The sequence below is a fragment of the Pithys albifrons genome, chromosome 16, assembly GCF_047495875.1.
Source record: "Pithys albifrons albifrons isolate INPA30051 chromosome 16, PitAlb_v1, whole genome shotgun sequence".
Classification (NCBI taxonomy): Eukaryota; Metazoa; Chordata; class Aves; order Passeriformes; family Thamnophilidae; genus Pithys; species Pithys albifrons.
Window position 1 is genome coordinate 9,068,476 of NC_092473.1, and position 16,960 is coordinate 9,085,435.

Genomic DNA, 16,960 nt, shown 5'->3' on the forward strand with positions numbered 1-16,960 from the left:
TGATTATAATGAGCTCTGTGATGATGGTATTGCAGTTATTGGCCTACAGTATAATTGAAGACACAATTATATTGTGCCACAGTCATTCCTTTGATTGCAGTGTGGTCATAACTAAAATCTGCTCCATGTCCATCCTTCCTGTTGGTTCCTCTTGGCTATCAACTTGATAAATCATAGAATCATGGAATGCTTTGGGTTGGAAGCTCCAACCTCCCTTCCACAGGACTGGAATAAACCATGTTTTCTTGCCAGCTAAGTTAGCATAGCCTGAAATGTCCAATTCTGTAATGAGCAAAGTGAGAATTCACAATTAATTATTGGGTAAAATACAATGAAAGTCACCTATAATCAGTAACAGTTTCAGATCCCAGGCACTAGGATGAAGTCAGGAGAGAGGTACAGAGAGAGGAAAAAGGTGTTTTGTCTTCACTCTGATTTTAGTGTATTTGTTCAATATTAAATAAAGAAAACACCAGGTAGCTTACTGGATTTCTTGGAGTTCAGAGGCTCTGAGGGATCAAATATAGCCTAATGGAGTTTATGTGAAAGGCAGGTGACTGCTGTTGTCAGTATTACTGAAATAAGGAGAACTTACTGTTCTGTTACTGTACCTTTTTCCTCCACAGCTTCCTCATCACCCCTTACTGGACAACTTCTATTGATAGAAATCCTGTGGCTTGTAGCCTGCATAGGAGGGCAGGGGATGATTGATTTGTTGGCATTTTTTAGATAGCCTGGTTGCACAGTAGCCCATAGTATTTGCCAATACAGAATGTGTTAAGTGATACATATTGGGAGGACACTGTGCTAAATTTAGCTTTTTCTCTGCTTTTGCTATCCAGTTTGTCCTTCCTTGAGCAATTGTAGGGATGGAAGATGAATAAATCCTTTGCCTAAATGCCTCTGTGTAATTGTACACATCAGTACAGTGAACAGTAGTTCTTTTTCAGAACAGTAACAGCAGAGAACAACCATTCTAGCACAGCTAAGAATGTCCAAGCAGGTCTTGGAAGGAGATTTTTATCAGAGTTGTCAGGACTGTGAGTTGTATATTAAGGATTTTTTTGCATCTGACTCCTGTGTGGAATACGTGGGTGGGAATATTTGTAGGGTTTGAAATCCATGGTTTCTGAAAGGCCTTTATTTTTGTTTTCTGCTTTCAAGCATAACACATTGAGTAATGAGGTCCTGTGTTCCTTCACTGAAGCCGTCGTTGCATAGAAAACTGGATTTAAAGCTAAGCAGCACAGATGTAGGTCCTTGCCCTGCCTTTGCCTCTGCAGCCTTGGATTTACTCCTCTGTCCATTCTTATTTACAAAGAGGGAGCATTTGTTTTGCATTGTTGAGTAAATGTCCTTGAGAAATTTAGATAAAAATTGTTTTTTAAGAATGAATAGTTGTTGGAGGAAGCTGTTGTTGCTGAGGAAATAGAGGTGATGAGAATATTGTCAGAGATCTCTAATTGTGCTGAATTAGAACTGGTCATAAAATCACTGTGGTATTTGGATTGCTTCAGTGTTGGTGACCTTTTATTATCCATCTTCTTGGCTGCTCATTTAAATGAACAAGCTTCTGATGATTTTGTGTTTTTATTGGTTCATTTCCTTTAAAAGCTATAAAGGAAAATAAATTTTTCTCACAATAAAATCCTTTCATCAGAAGGGCAATTTAGAAGAGAACAATGCATCTCATTGTTAACACAGCATGGTCTTTTCACAGTATTAGAGAATGCTTCATTTATGTGACAGTGTTGGAATGGAAATTTTTAATTCTGGACAGTTCTGTAAAGTTCAAGCTGTTTCTAGACAAGAGAGTAGCAGTGAATCTTTTCTGTGTGGGGAAGACTGGTCTTATGCTCCAGGTTTCATAGAAATGTAAATACCTTGTTTCTTGCTACTCATTAATAAATGTGTGTTTTATTCAAACATGACTTTCAATCCAAAATAGTAGGAGCGTGTTGCTGTGTCCCTGGCAGTGCCATGATAGGATGGCAGCCTTCCCATGTACTGTCTGGTAGATACTGGACTTTCATAGAAAGTATCAAGAAATGCTCTTGAGGCTTCTTCTTTCAACACAACTGATTTTTAATTTCGTATAAACTCATAACAACTTCAGTCGATTTCACGTGTGTTTGAAGCTTGAACTAGAAGCAGAGTAGGACAGTTCTCTGTGTGGGTGTGCGATTTCAGCTGAGAAGAGTTCACTCATCCTGAAGAATTTTGTAGAACTGGCTGTGATTTTCTAAAGGTGGTTAAACATGTTCCTCTTTGGGCAGAGGGAGCCAAGAGAATTCACCTGCAGCAGGTTCCAGCAGAGAGGGCAGGTGGTGGAGATGCCTGTTCAGGACACTTGGAGCAGTGAGAGGCTGCTGCACTGCAAGGAGGAACTGGGGCTGTGAGTGCACATCAACTCCACTGCTTTGGCTCAGAGCTGCAAACTCCCAAATTACCCTTTTATTACACCATTGTCTCTGGCATGCTAATGGAGTGTAAAGACTAGTAGTAGTTTAATGGAGAACGTTGTTTCTGTATATTTTTAAGATGGTAAATGGTGGAAACCAAAGTACATACCTTGAGTCTGCTAATGGCCTACAGCAGGATTGCTGAGCATGGCTTTGAACAGTATGGTCTGGTCCTCTGTGAACTGCATGTTTCACAGGGAGCACATCCTTGTTGGATAAATTTTAGAGGAAAATAAAACTGTGTGAGCAACACTATGAATACTGAAAGCTTTAAAAATACATTAAGGACTTTGAAATACAGATGAACCTACCATGGTGCCAGTATAGAGCTGGGAGTAAAATGTCTCAGCCTGCCCTAACTAGAGGTGTGGCACTGCACTGTTATGACCCACATCTGGCAGAAGTCACTGAAGGATAGGAATGAATATTTTTTTTCATTGCTAGACAGAATTTTGTGAAACAGAATGTTACATGGTCCATTGTATGAAAGACTATTTTTTTCTGTTATGCTATATGAAATTTGGGCATTGCTCTGCACTTTGGTGGAGGGATGAGGACATGGCAGGGGCACATTCTGGGATGATGTAGTTTGTTCTTTGTTTCATTGTCATCAGCATTATTCCAAGGATTATGGAAAATGTGCTGCCTAGAAGGCTGGCAATTCTTTTTGGTGTGGGAATTGCTAGTCCCATGATGGATGTGGTTGCCAAATAGCTGAGCTGTTGCTTTCTCCTTGCTGCCTGTGAGTACACGCTGTGAGCTGGGGTGCCACCCACATCTCAGTCTTTCCAGGCATGGCAGTGTGCCAGCTTGGATACATCCCTTGGGTTGGAGGTCAGTGCCTTGTTATATAAACATTCCTCTTCATCATCATGTAAGCCTTGTCTGACACTTCTCGTTCATTTTCAGTCATGGTGGGATTTCCTGCATACCTGAGCCTGCCTCTCTCTCCACTTGGTGTTGTGTAACAGGACTAGGTGCCAAAATCCTGTCTGTTATACCTGCCCCAACACAATGAGAGCTAGTGTGCCTCTTATCCTTCCAGCTTTTTTCTGAATCCGTTTTGAAGGACGAACCTTTTTGAAGTACCTGTTTCAAATTAGTAAAAAAATTCATCCTTATTTATTTTAAAGAATGGATTTTGTATTTGCATTGATATTGTCTGGAGAGCCTTGCTAGTCGATACTCAGGCTGGAGAACTGCTGCTTTTGCATTCTGCCCAACAACTGAGCTGTCCCACTTCTTGTGAGGAAACCTCCAAGCAATTCCCAGGAACCTCTTTGAAGTTTGTATTCGACAGAAGACACACAGGCATTAGATGGTGAATGGGAAAAAATTTAGGTAATAGAGGATATTTTGTTAATCCAGGATACATTGTGATGTAGCAGGGGGCCTTAGCAATAATGTGGCAAAACCTGGACTAGCGGGCTGTACCCTGGATCTGTTTCCCTGAAGAGTATTAGTCCTACAAGAGAAATACAACAGTACTAATTAAGCATAGCTATTTTTCCTTTTATTATCTTGTTGAGTTGTATTCCTGCTCCGTGTTTCTACTACTGGACTAGACTGATCAATTGTACTCCTCTGTCTGGTAGGGAGGACAGTTCAGTGCTCCCAATGATGGTTGTAGTTTCAGCCTGTGAATGGGTTTTGGAGCTACTGGCATGGAAATTGCTAATGTAGATAACTGTTAGAGGAAGAACACTTTCATGTAATTATAAAGTGCTTAGGTAACTTCTTGTGGGGTTTGAGCAGGTCTGGGCATTGCATGTGCATAGTTTATGATATGGCAATTGTTTCTGCATGTGCCCATCTACTGTATCACATACATACAACAGTCTGGTGCTTCTAATTTGGGGCATGCTTGGCCTCTTTTCTAGTTGGCCAGTTCTTTCATAGCATGACTTTCTCGTTTTCCAAGTTTATCTGGAGGACTGATAGCTCAGTGTTCCATTTCTTTGATTAACAGCATCTGACCTCTCTTCTGCTGGCAGTGAGAAATTAATTTACTTTTGGTCCCTTAGGGAAAGGGCAGAGACTGCATGGCTACACTGGTACCATGTCAGGAACACACAAGTCAGAGGTCCCTAATCTTCAGTTCATTCTGCCTGTAGCCTTGTCTGAACACTGTACATTGCTGCCCAACATGAGCTGAACTGAGAGGGGTAAAGTGCAGCATTAAGTTCATGAATTGGGGTGCTCAGCTGATAGTTTTGTTGTAACTGCTACTCCACTGCTGTGGTTTCTGTGTCAGTGGGCCTTCTGAATGAAGGACAGCTGCAACAAAGCAGCGTTAACAAATGCTACAGCTCAGATGCATCCAATCATAATTAATCCCTTTTACCCTGTTAAAACTTACTCTGTAGGAATTGCAGAATCTGCAACAGTGTTTTAAGTGATTTCGTTTTCCACTCACTCCAAGTCAGGGTGAGAGCACCCTGTAAGATTAGTGCAGGATTGTCTGTGCCCCAGAACTCCTCCCCAGTAGCTGCTGCTCCTCTGTGGCAGATTACCTGAGAGGGGGACCCTCCTCAGTAATTTTAGGGGAAGTGGCTGCAAATATGGTGCAAGCATGTTGGTATCAGTAAAGTTTCAGTGGAAGAATAGCAGGAAAAACTATCTTTGGTTAAATAAATAAAAGTAGAATAGACTGCTGGAAAAAAACCCTGAATTTGCATTAATCTAGACTGATGATAGTGGGCTGTAAAAATCATAGAATCATAGAATCAATTGGGTTGGAAAGGACCTCTGAGATCATCAAGTCCAAGCCTTGGTCCAGCTCCAGTCCATTTACCAGATCATGGCACTCAGTGCCACGGCCAATCTCAGTTAAAAACCTTCAGGGATGGGGAATCCACCACCTCTCTGCCCACTGTCCCTGTCTGTGCAGAAAAAAAGAAAAAAATAAAATAAAATATATAGAGCTGTGGTGCTCTAAGTGCAAGGTTGGTTGGTGAGAGGGTGATTTCTATGCAGTTGTAGCAAGTCTTGAGTTAAAAATGTGTCAGACCTACCTAATGTGCTGTGCCAAAGCAGTATAAAATGTAGGAGACTTGTGTAATTATTTTATTTACAGCAACTTGAATTGATTCACAACTGTCACTACTTGTTGAATTTTGAATGGAACATGAAAACTGTGCCCATATTCTTGGTGTGTAACTATTGCTGTGTTACAAAATGAGTGCCCTTTGCACCTCTAAGAGTTCAGAGAACGCAGAGAGGTTGTGCTGTGTGTTTTGGGATGACTGTATGGTAATATGGGAATTTTTTTTTTCATATAGACCCTAAAGCGGCAGAGCCAGCTGGCACTTTATTTCTTTAACACTATTGTAGCTCACGGGGATCTACGCAACAACAAACTAAACCAGCTTTCAGTCAATCTCTGGAATCTTGCTCAGAAACATGGCTTTGCTGACACCAAGACTATGGTAAGGAAAACAGATAATGCAAAGAAATTTTAGTTCTTAAAATCTTTTCCCATTCTTTATTTGGTAAAAGGTAGTATTTTCTGATCTGCATAAACATAATCTCTTTACAAGTTGCTCTCTTGCACAAAGCAACTAAATTATTAAAAAACCCCGACGACTTATTTTTGAATGCTTCTTAATGAATAAGCAACTTCTTATTTCTAGTGGTTTGTATCTTTCTAGCAATTTTAATCCTGTGTCAAGCATTAAGGAACCTGAAGATATTGGGTGCTGTAACTTTTCTTCAGAACAGAAAAGTGGCTTTGAGAGAAATACAGTATTTTTGTTTCATGGAGGAACTGTATGGTGTAAGCTTGGAAAGTGGCATTGAGAGCTTTAAGATATACATGATAATGAGCTCTGGAGTGCCAAGTGCTCGCACAGCCAGTGAAATTTAGGGAAAACCGTGGCAGTGCCTATACAAAGATGAAGTGATGGCCTGTGAGATGAGAACAGACAAAGACACAAAAAATACCCCAATCCCTTTCTTTTCAAACCCAGGTGAAAACACTGGAATACATCAAGAGGCGAAGCCAACAGCCTGAAATGAGTCACTTCACAGACTTGGCCCTTCGGCTTCCTCTGCAGTCCAGGACCTGATGAATGTCTTTTCCAAGGAGTCATCTGTACAAGAGAGCTGTAGCCAAGGCAAAAAATCACTGATCTGGAGTTCTGACTGGAGGAGTTCAGTGTGTTTTTACCTTACTTAGTGTGAAATACTTACTTGGCACAGTAAAGGTAAAACTGTTCTGAGTGCAATAATTTAACCTGAATTTCTATTTTCAGATTTACCATAAAATAATATTGTAAATGCTGATTTACATTCAGTAAACAGTGTTTCGTTTAGTAAACAGTATTTTGAACCTCTGTGCTTGTGAAAGCCTTTAAAAATCTCATCTGTTGTAATTTTGACAAAAAAGGAAAAAGATAATCTGCACAAATTAAGTCACAGCCTCAGAAGTTCATCTCACTCTCAAAATAGTCTTTGTAGAAAGCAGCATTTCAATATAATAATCCTACTAAGTCATCTCTCTGCATTGGGATGCTGCCAGCATTGGTTTGGTTGGTTCCAGGAGAAAAGAATAATGGCCGAGGTTTTATTGTTCTAATTTCCACAATACATTTTCACAGACATGTTTATGTTTTCATTTTAGTCCAGTGTTTTGTAAAATGGAAAGAATCTTTAAGTGCTGTCTGCAAATGAAAAATGAAATGTATGCAAAGTGCTCTATATTTGCAAAGTACACTATCACTGAATAAAAACAATTTGCAGTTCATCTCTGTGTTCTGGGGGAGTTTCTTGGTGTATACAAATTTATCACCTTAATCTTGTGGAATTTAGTTACATGTACTGATATTACTTGTAATAAAATTCCACTCTCCCCATTTCTGTCCCACAGTAGGGAACCATGCTGAGACCTTCATCTATTGGTATTTTAATGAGTTAAATCCTTACACAGATATCAAGATATATTTTTGCACAACATTGTTTTATTTTGTTGAGGCTAACCAAGAAATTTATTTTCATAGAACCATATATAAATACCACCCAAATTTTTAAACCATTCTTGTCGTATGTTTTTCATCTCCTCATCACTTTGTAGCACTCACTGAATGTAAAAATATGAAGATTTTACAGAAAACCACTAAGATGTAGCTAAAAATAAGTTTATTAAATCAGTACTTTAAAAAAATTACTGAACTTTAGTTGTAGGCATCGCACATGTATCTTCAGTCTTTGAAGGAGGCTTCTTTTGCCTTGAGGCAGAAACATGCTAATGGTTTCAAAAAGTTACTGTTTAGCTGAAAGTGAGGACCCAGCTCCACTGGTATATGCAGTCAAAAACTTGAACTAAAAGTATCTCACAAATCAAACTTCTTAAACATTTTATTATTTTATTTCAGGTAAAAACATCTGGAAATTAAAAAAAAATTGCCCGTTGCATTTTCATTCTTTTTACTGGAGTTTTAATCTTCAAATTTTATAGATCTAGATGTATATTTGTCTATGTATACTTTCTTGTTGGCAGTAGGTTGAAATCCAAGGCCAATCCCTCTGTGTTGCTTCAAGTCCATTGCTTTGTCAAACTCCATCTTCAGAGCTTGCTGTAACTTCTCCTGCCCTTCCTTGTTCAGAGCCATGTTTGGTTTGGCTGTAGTTGCTGAGAGATTTTGGGTAGGCATAGAGCCCTTTTTAAAGCCACCCATGAGTCTAAAAAACTTCATTTCTTCCTCAGAACTTTTAAAAGCAGCTGTGCTCCACTGTCCAAACTTTGTACCCTGTGAAGCAGAAAAAGGTTAACACTAAAAGTAAAAGATACCAAGGAAGACAATTTCTGGCTGTGTACCATGAGAACAGAAACCAGCTACAAAACCCTGACAGTGTAACAAAGCTGGGAAGCAGTTACTGCATGGGCAGTACCTCCTACAGGATGTGGTAGAAGAATGACATCAACTCTGTGTGAGTGCATCTTCATTAGCACTGCGGGTCCTTTAACCTGGAGACGAGTTAATGCGCTTTGAGACTCTCCTTTCCCTCTGGCTTTAGGAACCTTGGCTTTTCTCTCTCTCTTTACCCAGCTCCAAGAGCCAGACATCACCTGTTACTCTAAGAAAACTGTCAGACATAATCCTCTTCCACTGTCACTTCGAGTGGTTATCTTTTCATTTTCCCAATGCCTAGTTCAGGAACTGTTGTTTTCAGCAGTGTTTTGTTAAGTTAGTTTTGGAGACAGTGTTCCATCTGCCTCATAAGCTTCTTTAAGTAATATTGGCATTTTCATCCCACTAATTACAACTAATATTGCAAGGGTGCAAAAACTGAGGACATATCCAACAGGACTAAATCTAGTTCTCCTACAGCCTCCCCTCCCTTGCAGTTTGCTCTGGTTTTTGTATTCACTGTATTCTCCTTTCACTGTCTGAATTAGTTTACCCCTTCAGGATTTTTCCTTTGTCTGCAGATTCTGGCTCCCTTCTGAGGAGGCAATGTCCAGGTAAATTGTATTTCAGCTGTTTGTGGATAACCCAAGATAAATCATATGATTTACAAAGCTCAAGAACTTTTGGCTTACCTAAGAACAGGCTTCTTTATCTAAGGGTCTTATTTGATTCAGGAGCTCTAGCTATGCAGTTATGCATAAATATTTTTAGCAGGATTGCTACTCCCTATTTTTAATTTAAAACTGAGTGTGATACTAAGTAGAAGAATGTCTGATTAATAATTAAATAGACTAAGCTGGCTACATCAAAGGAAAAATTGTGAATTTAGTGGTGTGTTTATGTCAGCCCCAAATCCTTCCAAGTGAACAGTTGTAGCTTGCATGGAGCAGTCATTCTCCAGCAGCCAGCCAACATGACACACAGCATGCTACACAATATTGCAGGCAAGTCCTAGCAGGCTTTTTCAAGTTAAAAAAAATGCAAGGCTGCAGTATCATTCACTACCACAGGCCAGAATACCTACTATTAAAAGAGAGCTACCCCTAATACTTCAGTATTTTTACTGTGTGCAAAGGCAAGTTGCTGTGTAAGCCCAGCCTGTGACAAAGATACATATACAGATACACTTTAGTCACATACAGATATATATAAGTCCTCCCTTTGGAATGGGAGGCATCTGCACAGATGCAAATATAATCACAGCTTGTCAAACTGTGTAATTTTTTTCAAGTGAGTTGCTGGCAGGCACTACACTCAGCTTTTGCTGAAGCATTTCCAGCTCACTCTTAGTGGAGCTGATGAATTAGTTTTCACAGCTTCTATTGCTCTGCATGCTACTAAACAGAGACAGATCAGCACCAAGGAACTGAGATCCCCTGCCAAGGATGTCATTTTTCTCAATGACTTCAGACAATATTAGACAGTTGCAGTTCCAGAGCTATCACAGACTGCCTCCCACTATGTTACATCTACAGAAGTTGTTCCTGGCATTTGTTGGAGGCATATTCCAGCCTTCTAGGCACACTGGCAGTCTTGCAAAACAACTAAGAATCCTGAATTACTAGCAAAGCCTCAATCCTATTAAACCTGCTAAACACTACTGCAAGTTTCCACTGCCTTGCTGTAAAGGAGGCAGGCTGAGCAGGATGCAAAAGCAAGACATAAACTTCATCTTTCAAAGAAGTGGAGGAAAGATGCAGATGCTGTGAGAAGACTGACTATAAACATCACACATGTGTTCTATCAGTTGTCACCCTTTTACCTTTCCATATGTACCCCTTCCAGAATGTCTGCAAAGTCTTGCAGATAAGAAATCAGATACACTTCACTGATGGCGACATTCATAGCCCAGAATTATTTGTACTTCACAGTAAGCAGCAAATGCTTCTGCAGCAATTTGTCATGGCTCATTCTCTAGAGGAACCAGACAAAATGTTGCTATTGGAGGACTGAGGATGGGAATTAGAGCACTGTACAATGCCAAGGAGTTCACTGGTCAGCTCTCAGACTCTCTTGGCATTGTACCAACTTGCTCTATACCATGACCTTAAATCTGCAGTCAGAAGGAACACTTGTGCCAAGCCATGTACCCGAGCCACATATAAAGAAGAGCACAGTGATTTTTTCAGGAGCTTGCTCTGGGACACACTGTTTCCATCAGACCAAGGTCCAAGCTCATACATACCTGTCCCACTTTGGAACTGAAAGCCTTGGTTTTGCCAGATTCCCTGTCGATTTCTTCCTGCAGAGCCTGACGCCTCTCCTGGTGTGCACAAAAATTACACATGCAGCATGAGACACTGTCTTCTGTGTTCAATGAATTCACAGGGAAAAAAAGGAACTATAAAAATAATCAGTTATCTTCAGAATTTTGCAAGGATAATTAAAAAATTGTATGTGATCCTTTCCCACACTCAACACGAGAACTGTGATTTTTCTACTGGTATGTTAAATGAATATTTTGATGTTATCAGGTGTGTTTAATTTTCTAAATGCAGAAAACAGCTACACTGAAACTGCCAACATTGATGAGAGGCAAAGAACCCTGTATTTAACCTGATAAGCTACTGGAGCTCTATGGTTTGGACTTAACCTATAGAAGGTAAAGCACATTTTAAGTAGAGCTTTATGTAGGGAAAGCAGCAAAGCAGGTTTTTTGTATCAATTCCTATGCATATATGAAATGCTGACTTGCTTTGAATCTTACACAATTAAGGAAAACATACCTTGTCTATGTTAACTTCATCACAGTTTCCTTTCTTTTCTTGCACAATAACTACACCATCTAGATGTTCCTGTAAAACAGGAAAAAGATTGTATGATTATTTTTGTCCATTCTTGTTAATTAGAATTTACAGAGCTCTTAGCAAAAAAGTAGTTAAAACACTAAGCAATCAGTAGTACTATTCTGGGGCAAGAAGAAATAGTCAGATCTAAGATGAAAATGCCAATTTAATCTGTGTATTTCTATGAAGAAACTTTCTCCCCAAGAAAGAGATTTTTTTTTGTTAGCTAAGAAGATAAAAGATTTTTTTAAATTCACACATTAAATTGGATCTGCCAACATCACTGGCACACAAAGTAACATTTGCAGGCAGAGTCATTTCAAATTGAACTATTTTGTTAAAGTTTAAATTTATATTTGAAATAAGAGACAGAGCAAATGAAAGTTAAAATATTTTAAAAACTGGAGGTAAAATAATTACAGGTCTCTCTGAAACAAAGAAAAAAACAATCAAGAGACAGCTGCATTGTGCTTGCTCTATGGGGATGATGGTCCCCAAGATGCTTCCAGTGTGGAAGAGCACAGGGAGAGGCAGGACACAGACACCAAGTGTCTCCTACTATGGCAGCAAACATACATTTGAGAGGGAGGCATGGGGAGCTGATGGGATGAGACAGAGCAGCCACAGAAGGACTGGATGGGCTGGATGGCAGGAGGTAAATCAGTGGCAGAGTCCACAGGCAACCAGATACTGATCACTCTTCCACAAAGTGCAGCCCTTCAGCAACTTTTGCTCCCAGAGACTGGCATTCCTGGATCATTGCCCTCAGCCTTTCTTTGCCAAATTTATAATTAGAATAAGATTTTTTTGGGCATCCAGTATAACAGGATAAGTAATAAGTCCAGGACAGTAGTAAATTAGAGCCATAAGCTTTAGACTGGCCTGAAAAAGGTGGCCAAAGGGAAGATCTATTGATACAGCTAACACAATAATCCAAGCATGAAACAGCCAGGGAAATGAAGACAAGGAAAAGATTTGTAACATACTTCTGTCAGCAGAGCCTGCTGTTACTTTTTTGAGGGTTCATAGTTTTATTAAAAGCCATGAATGATTTAACTCATTTTCCAAAGCTACCTTTGATTTTACACACACACATGCATGCACTATTAAAAATGAGAAAACACCATCTGCAGCAAGGAGAGCTCATGCTCTTGGAGGAAAAGAAGAAACCAAAACCAACCTCCAGTTTACTTCTAGATGGCCTGGTACTGTCTTTTCAGATCTATTAAAACAAGCAGGAAAATTGTTGTGGCAGGATTCTGCAAATAACTGCAGCTTATTTTTTTTTTTAGCCTGAAGGTCAAGTGGCAGACAAGGAAGGGGGAACAGCCCCATCCCTGCTAATTCCCAGCATGGTGCTGATCTGCTGAAGGCCACTGGGTGGAAAATCTGCCCCATGGAGGTGTGCCACGCTTCCCCCAACTTCATGGAAAAGGAGCACCTTCACACGTGGTTCGATTATGCTGCCTGCAGGCAAACAACTTCAAAGTAGGAACTGAGTTCTCACTGCTCTTCACTCTGCCCAAGCTGACTGCAATGGCATCCAATGGGAAAAATACCAGCCAGTGATATTAAGTGGGTTTCACTCCACGTTGTCTTTAAAACTTACTCTATTGCTTGCTGCAGGAACCCAACAGAGGATTTTTCCAGGCATGTAGACTACAATGTGTCAGGACTATGGCACAGTTAAATGCAAGACCAACATTATCAGCCATCTATTAGTGCAGTGTCTTTAGGCTTGCCAGGAACTGGACTTCCCTAGAACTGATTAACCCAGACTTCTCAATCTTCAGGAGATTTTCTCTGAAGTATATTTTATTATTAAGGGACAGAGATCCATATGGGAATGAGAAATAAAATATTCATCACCCTACACCCTTCTCCTCAATTGTTAGCAATGTATTTACTGTGGTTTTCATTGTAGCTGGTCACGCAGGTTTACATGTCATTGTGAGGCTTATCTTGCCTCTGCACAACATGAGCAGCTGCAAGAATCCAAATAATGTCTAACAGTCTCAAAAAAGGCAATATCAATTTAATTAGAAAATATATCCCAGCAATAAAACCACCTTGTCCTTTGAAAGGTCAAAAGGAGAAACTGAAGTTAAAAGCCCAAAACATCTGCTTACCTCATGACTGATAAGCACACACTCCCCTCACAAACCCTTGTGAAAAAGCCTGTGTCTGGTTCTCCACATAAATCTGTATTTAATTACTAGCGTTAGACACCAGACAGCTGCCAGGTTTCCACAGAACTTGAAGAAACTGCATATGATATGAGTGCATCCCAAAGCAAAGCACAGCATGGAGTGTGCTGGAGGCAGCTCATGCCACGCCTGCTCCATCCTTAGTTTATAAAGATCTCCAGTGATACCTTATTAACTAGTGCTTGACTTTTAAACAAGCCAACCAGTCGAAGTTTTTGATAAAAACCAACTGGAGTCTCCCATTATCTAGGAAAATATAAACAAGCTCCTGATGACTTGCAATGTGCTGCTTTCAAAGTTGTTTAAGCAGCTAGATACAGAGAGATACCTATTGAATTTCTGAGCATTTCACAGCTTAATTCCCAATGATAACAACAGAAGTTGGACATGTAGGTACTAACTTTTGGAAATTTTAGCTGACCATAATCAGATTAAAAAAAAAAAAAGAAAAAGGTTAAAGCAATAAAACAAGATCTTAATAGTCTAATATTGGAGAAAAATAATCAAAGAAGAAACCTCTGTATTTCAAATATTTTATCAGCTCCTCCTCGTGTTCGTTTCACCCCAGAAATGGCAGCACTGCAAGATTCTGGGATGGGATTTCCTTTAACAGTCAGCCTGGGTACAATCCCAGGTACCTCCAGTTACAATTTACACAGCTGTTACATCTGTGTATTTTCTTGCACAGATTTATTACTCTAAGTAAAAATATCTGTTTAGGTCTCTAGTATTTTTCTGTCAGAATTTATACATCAATGCTTTAGGCCTAGTCTATGCTTAGCATTTTCTCTAAAGTTTTGTCTGTGTTAGACAACACACTTTGGCTGAATTTTCCCCTTGTTTCCAGCTCTACATAATTCCAGCATTAACAGCAAAGCTTGAGGACAGTTACAGGCACTCATGCCACCAATGTTACCAACCTGCTCAGGGTAAATGATGTGGTACTAAAATCCTGTTTTATAGAGTGTTCCACTTTGTTAAGAGCAACTGAAGGACAGAAGAACATTTATGACTGCAATATTTGTCTTTTTGTGCCAGTACTTGCTGTTGGTTGTAATATTTACAATTTCACAACTGAAACACTACATGGTGACAGCACCAGGCATCAAAAATACTTTCCCATGAGTCACAACTACTGTGTACTAAATGTACAAAAATCAGCTGATGAGCTGATCCTGCTTCTCAACACCCAGTGGGGGCCCTTATTCATCTCAATATTCTGAACAGGCAGAACACCCTGCAAAGTTTTTGATTTTTACCTAAAAAGCTTTTGAATCCTTAGCATGAGGATGCAAAGCTGCCCTCCTCTTTATAACTTACCAGTGACTCATTCCCTGTGTCTTCTGCCTTGAGCTTTGTCTTTTTTATGTTTTCTTCTGAACCTGGTTGTTCAGCAAAGTCCTGTGCTGGTACTTTTTTCCTTTTATTCCCTTTTCTGTCACAGAGCATGTGATTATTATTGCATAATGCCCCATGTACAGCACTCCCTGCCACACACTCAGCTCGCTCCATTTCACTCTCTTTGTTCTTTTTATTCCTTTCTCGTACTCCTGTTTTTTGGCTTTTAGAGGCACTACTATTGTTTAAAGAAACTTCTGCACATGTTATTTCCTCCTCCTCCTCTTTATGAACCCTTTTTTTCTTTTTCTTTTTCTTCTTGATGACTTGAATATTACCCTTGAAATTCTTCCTGCTTTTTGTTCCAGAAAGCTCTTCCTCAGAATCAACTTCTTGCTGTGCTAGGAGATACTTATCAGGAATGCTGTGAGTGCAGTCTTGCTGATCTCCACAAGTTGAGGAAGAAATATAGTTGCTTCTCTTCTTCTTCTTCTTAGTCTCTCTGATCCTCCCAGACCTCTCAGTTGTGTCCTCTTCCTCTCTATTTGTCAATGACATTTCCCAGGAATTCTGCTTCTTCCTTTTTCTTAAGTCACTTAATGCAATGGGCCTACCAGGAACTCCATAGAAGTTGTCCTGATTATCTGCTAGTGGTAAAAAGGAGTCAGACTTATCCTTCTTCTTCTTCTTCCCCTTCTTTCTTCTCTGGACATTATCTGTGTCATGGTTTTCACCTGTGAAAGCTACTTCCTGTGGAATGTATTTGTGGGGTTTTTTACATACTCTCTCAGATTGCTTCTGTTCACTGTCCTGGATGTCCTCTAAAGAAAAAGAAGTGCCTTTCTTCCTTTTTTTCTTTTTTACTGCACCATTCAGTTCCAAATCCAAAGCAGTGTTCTTTTTGGATTTTTTTAAAGAGAATTCAGTTTTCTTAATACCATCTGCATGATCTGAAAGCTCCACGTCACTACTCTCATTATCCTTGTCTAAGGAGAAATGACGTGGGACTTTTTTTTCCTTCTTTTTGAGAATTGTTTGTTCCTCTGATTCCTCCTGAAGTTCTGAATCCAGATGACCTTTGACATTCACAAACCTTTCTAAATGTGCTTCTTTGAGTAATTCAGAGTCAACTTTCTTTTTCTTGTTTTTCTTCTTATTTTTCTTTGGTTGCAATTGGTCTAAATAGTCATTTTTTAACTTCTCCTTTTTCCTTTTCTTTGTTTTTGTCTCAAGCTGGCCATCGTCCTCAGTTTTAACAACAACTGGAATATCTTCCTCAATTTTAATGACAGTCTTCACATTTTTCTTTTTCTCTATGGGTTCCTCATGAAATTCTTTTCTCTTTTTCTTTATTATCATTCTAAAAAATGAAATGAAGATGTTAGTAAGCTGCTTCACAGGGATGGTACAAGCCCTATTTATTCTGGAACCATTCCAGACCTCCTGTTGTCCCTGCACTTCCAGTCTGCTTTCCCTGGTGAGGGGAACCAGAACTGCATGGAACCCAGAAAATACTGTCTGCTGCAGAGCGTGGCATCACAGAAATACCTACTCTAGAAATCTTTCCTAAATGGCAAAACATACACATACACACATAGGTAGGTAGGTAGATAGATTAGATAGATAAGATGGTTTTTCAGACACTTATGATTTTGCACTTCATTTAACACTGAACTTCACATCACTTTACTGCCTCTCAGCATCACAAAATCCTTTCAAGGCACCTGAATTACTACCTTAAATCCATTTCTTCCTTCGATTTCCCATGCTTGCCCTCCCTGTCTTTTCTCAGGACATTTATATACCTATCGGCAGGTCGCAGCAGAGGAGCCTTTGGTACCCACTCGGCAACGCCCCCCGCCTGTGCTGAGAAACCCATTTACCCCAACTTACTTTCTCAATGTTCAACCACCAGCTAATCCACGGCATTCCATTAAATGCATCCTTAAAGCCGCAGTGTCAAACTCCTTTAGAGCACACCCCAGTCTCCCCCAGCCCCGTCCTGTCAGTCCCTGCCCGTCAGGGCCTCCCTCCGGGGCCGCCACCGCGGGGGCCGCCGCTGCCGTCGGGCGCCCACGGAGGGCCATTCCACGGGCAGGGGATCCCCCCATGCCCCGTCCCCGCCCGGGGGGCGGCCCGGGGGCGGCTGAGCCCTGGGGCCGGGCCGGGCCGCGCTACTCCCGCTCACCTTCCGCGCCCACGTGCAGCTCCCGCCGCCCCGGAAGGGAACGCGCCGCCCCGCCCCGCGCGCGCCCCCG

The 16,960-nt window shown here is 40.4% G+C and overlaps 2 protein-coding genes across 3 annotated transcripts in view; one reads left to right on the top strand and one right to left on the bottom strand.

Moving 5' to 3' along the window:
• The window catches only part of VPS35L (VPS35 endosomal protein sorting factor like), a 51,450-nt gene extending 44,244 nt beyond the window's left edge, over positions 1–7,206 (top strand). The window contains exons 30-31 of the mRNA XM_071571217.1: positions 5,744–5,890; positions 6,431–7,206. Coding sequence (XP_071427318.1) covers positions 5,744–5,890; positions 6,431–6,529 — 246 coding nt within the window. The 3' untranslated portion in view covers positions 6,530–7,206. The remainder of the gene's footprint in view (positions 1–5,743; positions 5,891–6,430) is intronic.
• A 586-nt stretch (positions 7,207–7,792) lies between these two features.
• On the bottom strand, positions 7,793–16,932 carry KNOP1 (lysine rich nucleolar protein 1). Of its 2 annotated transcripts, none has more exons than XM_071571218.1 (5): positions 16,891–16,932; positions 14,685–16,062; positions 11,098–11,166; positions 10,557–10,634; positions 7,793–8,209 (listed from the first exon to the last, which is right to left on the bottom strand). In XM_071571218.1, the coding sequence occupies exons 2-5, from the start codon at positions 16,059–16,061 to the stop codon at positions 7,898–7,900; spliced, it is 1,836 nt and encodes a 611-aa protein (XP_071427319.1). In that variant the 5' UTR covers position 16,062; positions 16,891–16,932; the 3' UTR covers positions 7,793–7,897. The 2 variants fall into 2 exon arrangements, with proteins under 2 accessions (XP_071427319.1, XP_071427320.1); XM_071571219.1 differs by lacking the exon at positions 16,891–16,932 and adding an exon at positions 16,596–16,884.
• Between the last annotated feature and the right edge of the window lie 28 nt (positions 16,933–16,960).

Coding starts and splice junctions, on each gene's coding strand:
- KNOP1 (XM_071571218.1), bottom strand. CDS start 16,061: ATGATAATAAAGAAAAAGAGAAAAGAATTTCATGAGGAACCCATAGAG. Junction 11,167..14,684: donor ACACAGGGAATGAGTCACTG/GTAAGTTATAAA, acceptor CCTGTTTTACAG/GAACATCTAGATGGTGTAGT. Junction 10,635..11,097: donor ATGAAGTTAACATAGACAAG/GTATGTTTTCCT, acceptor TGTGCACACCAG/GAGAGGCGTCAGGCTCTGCA.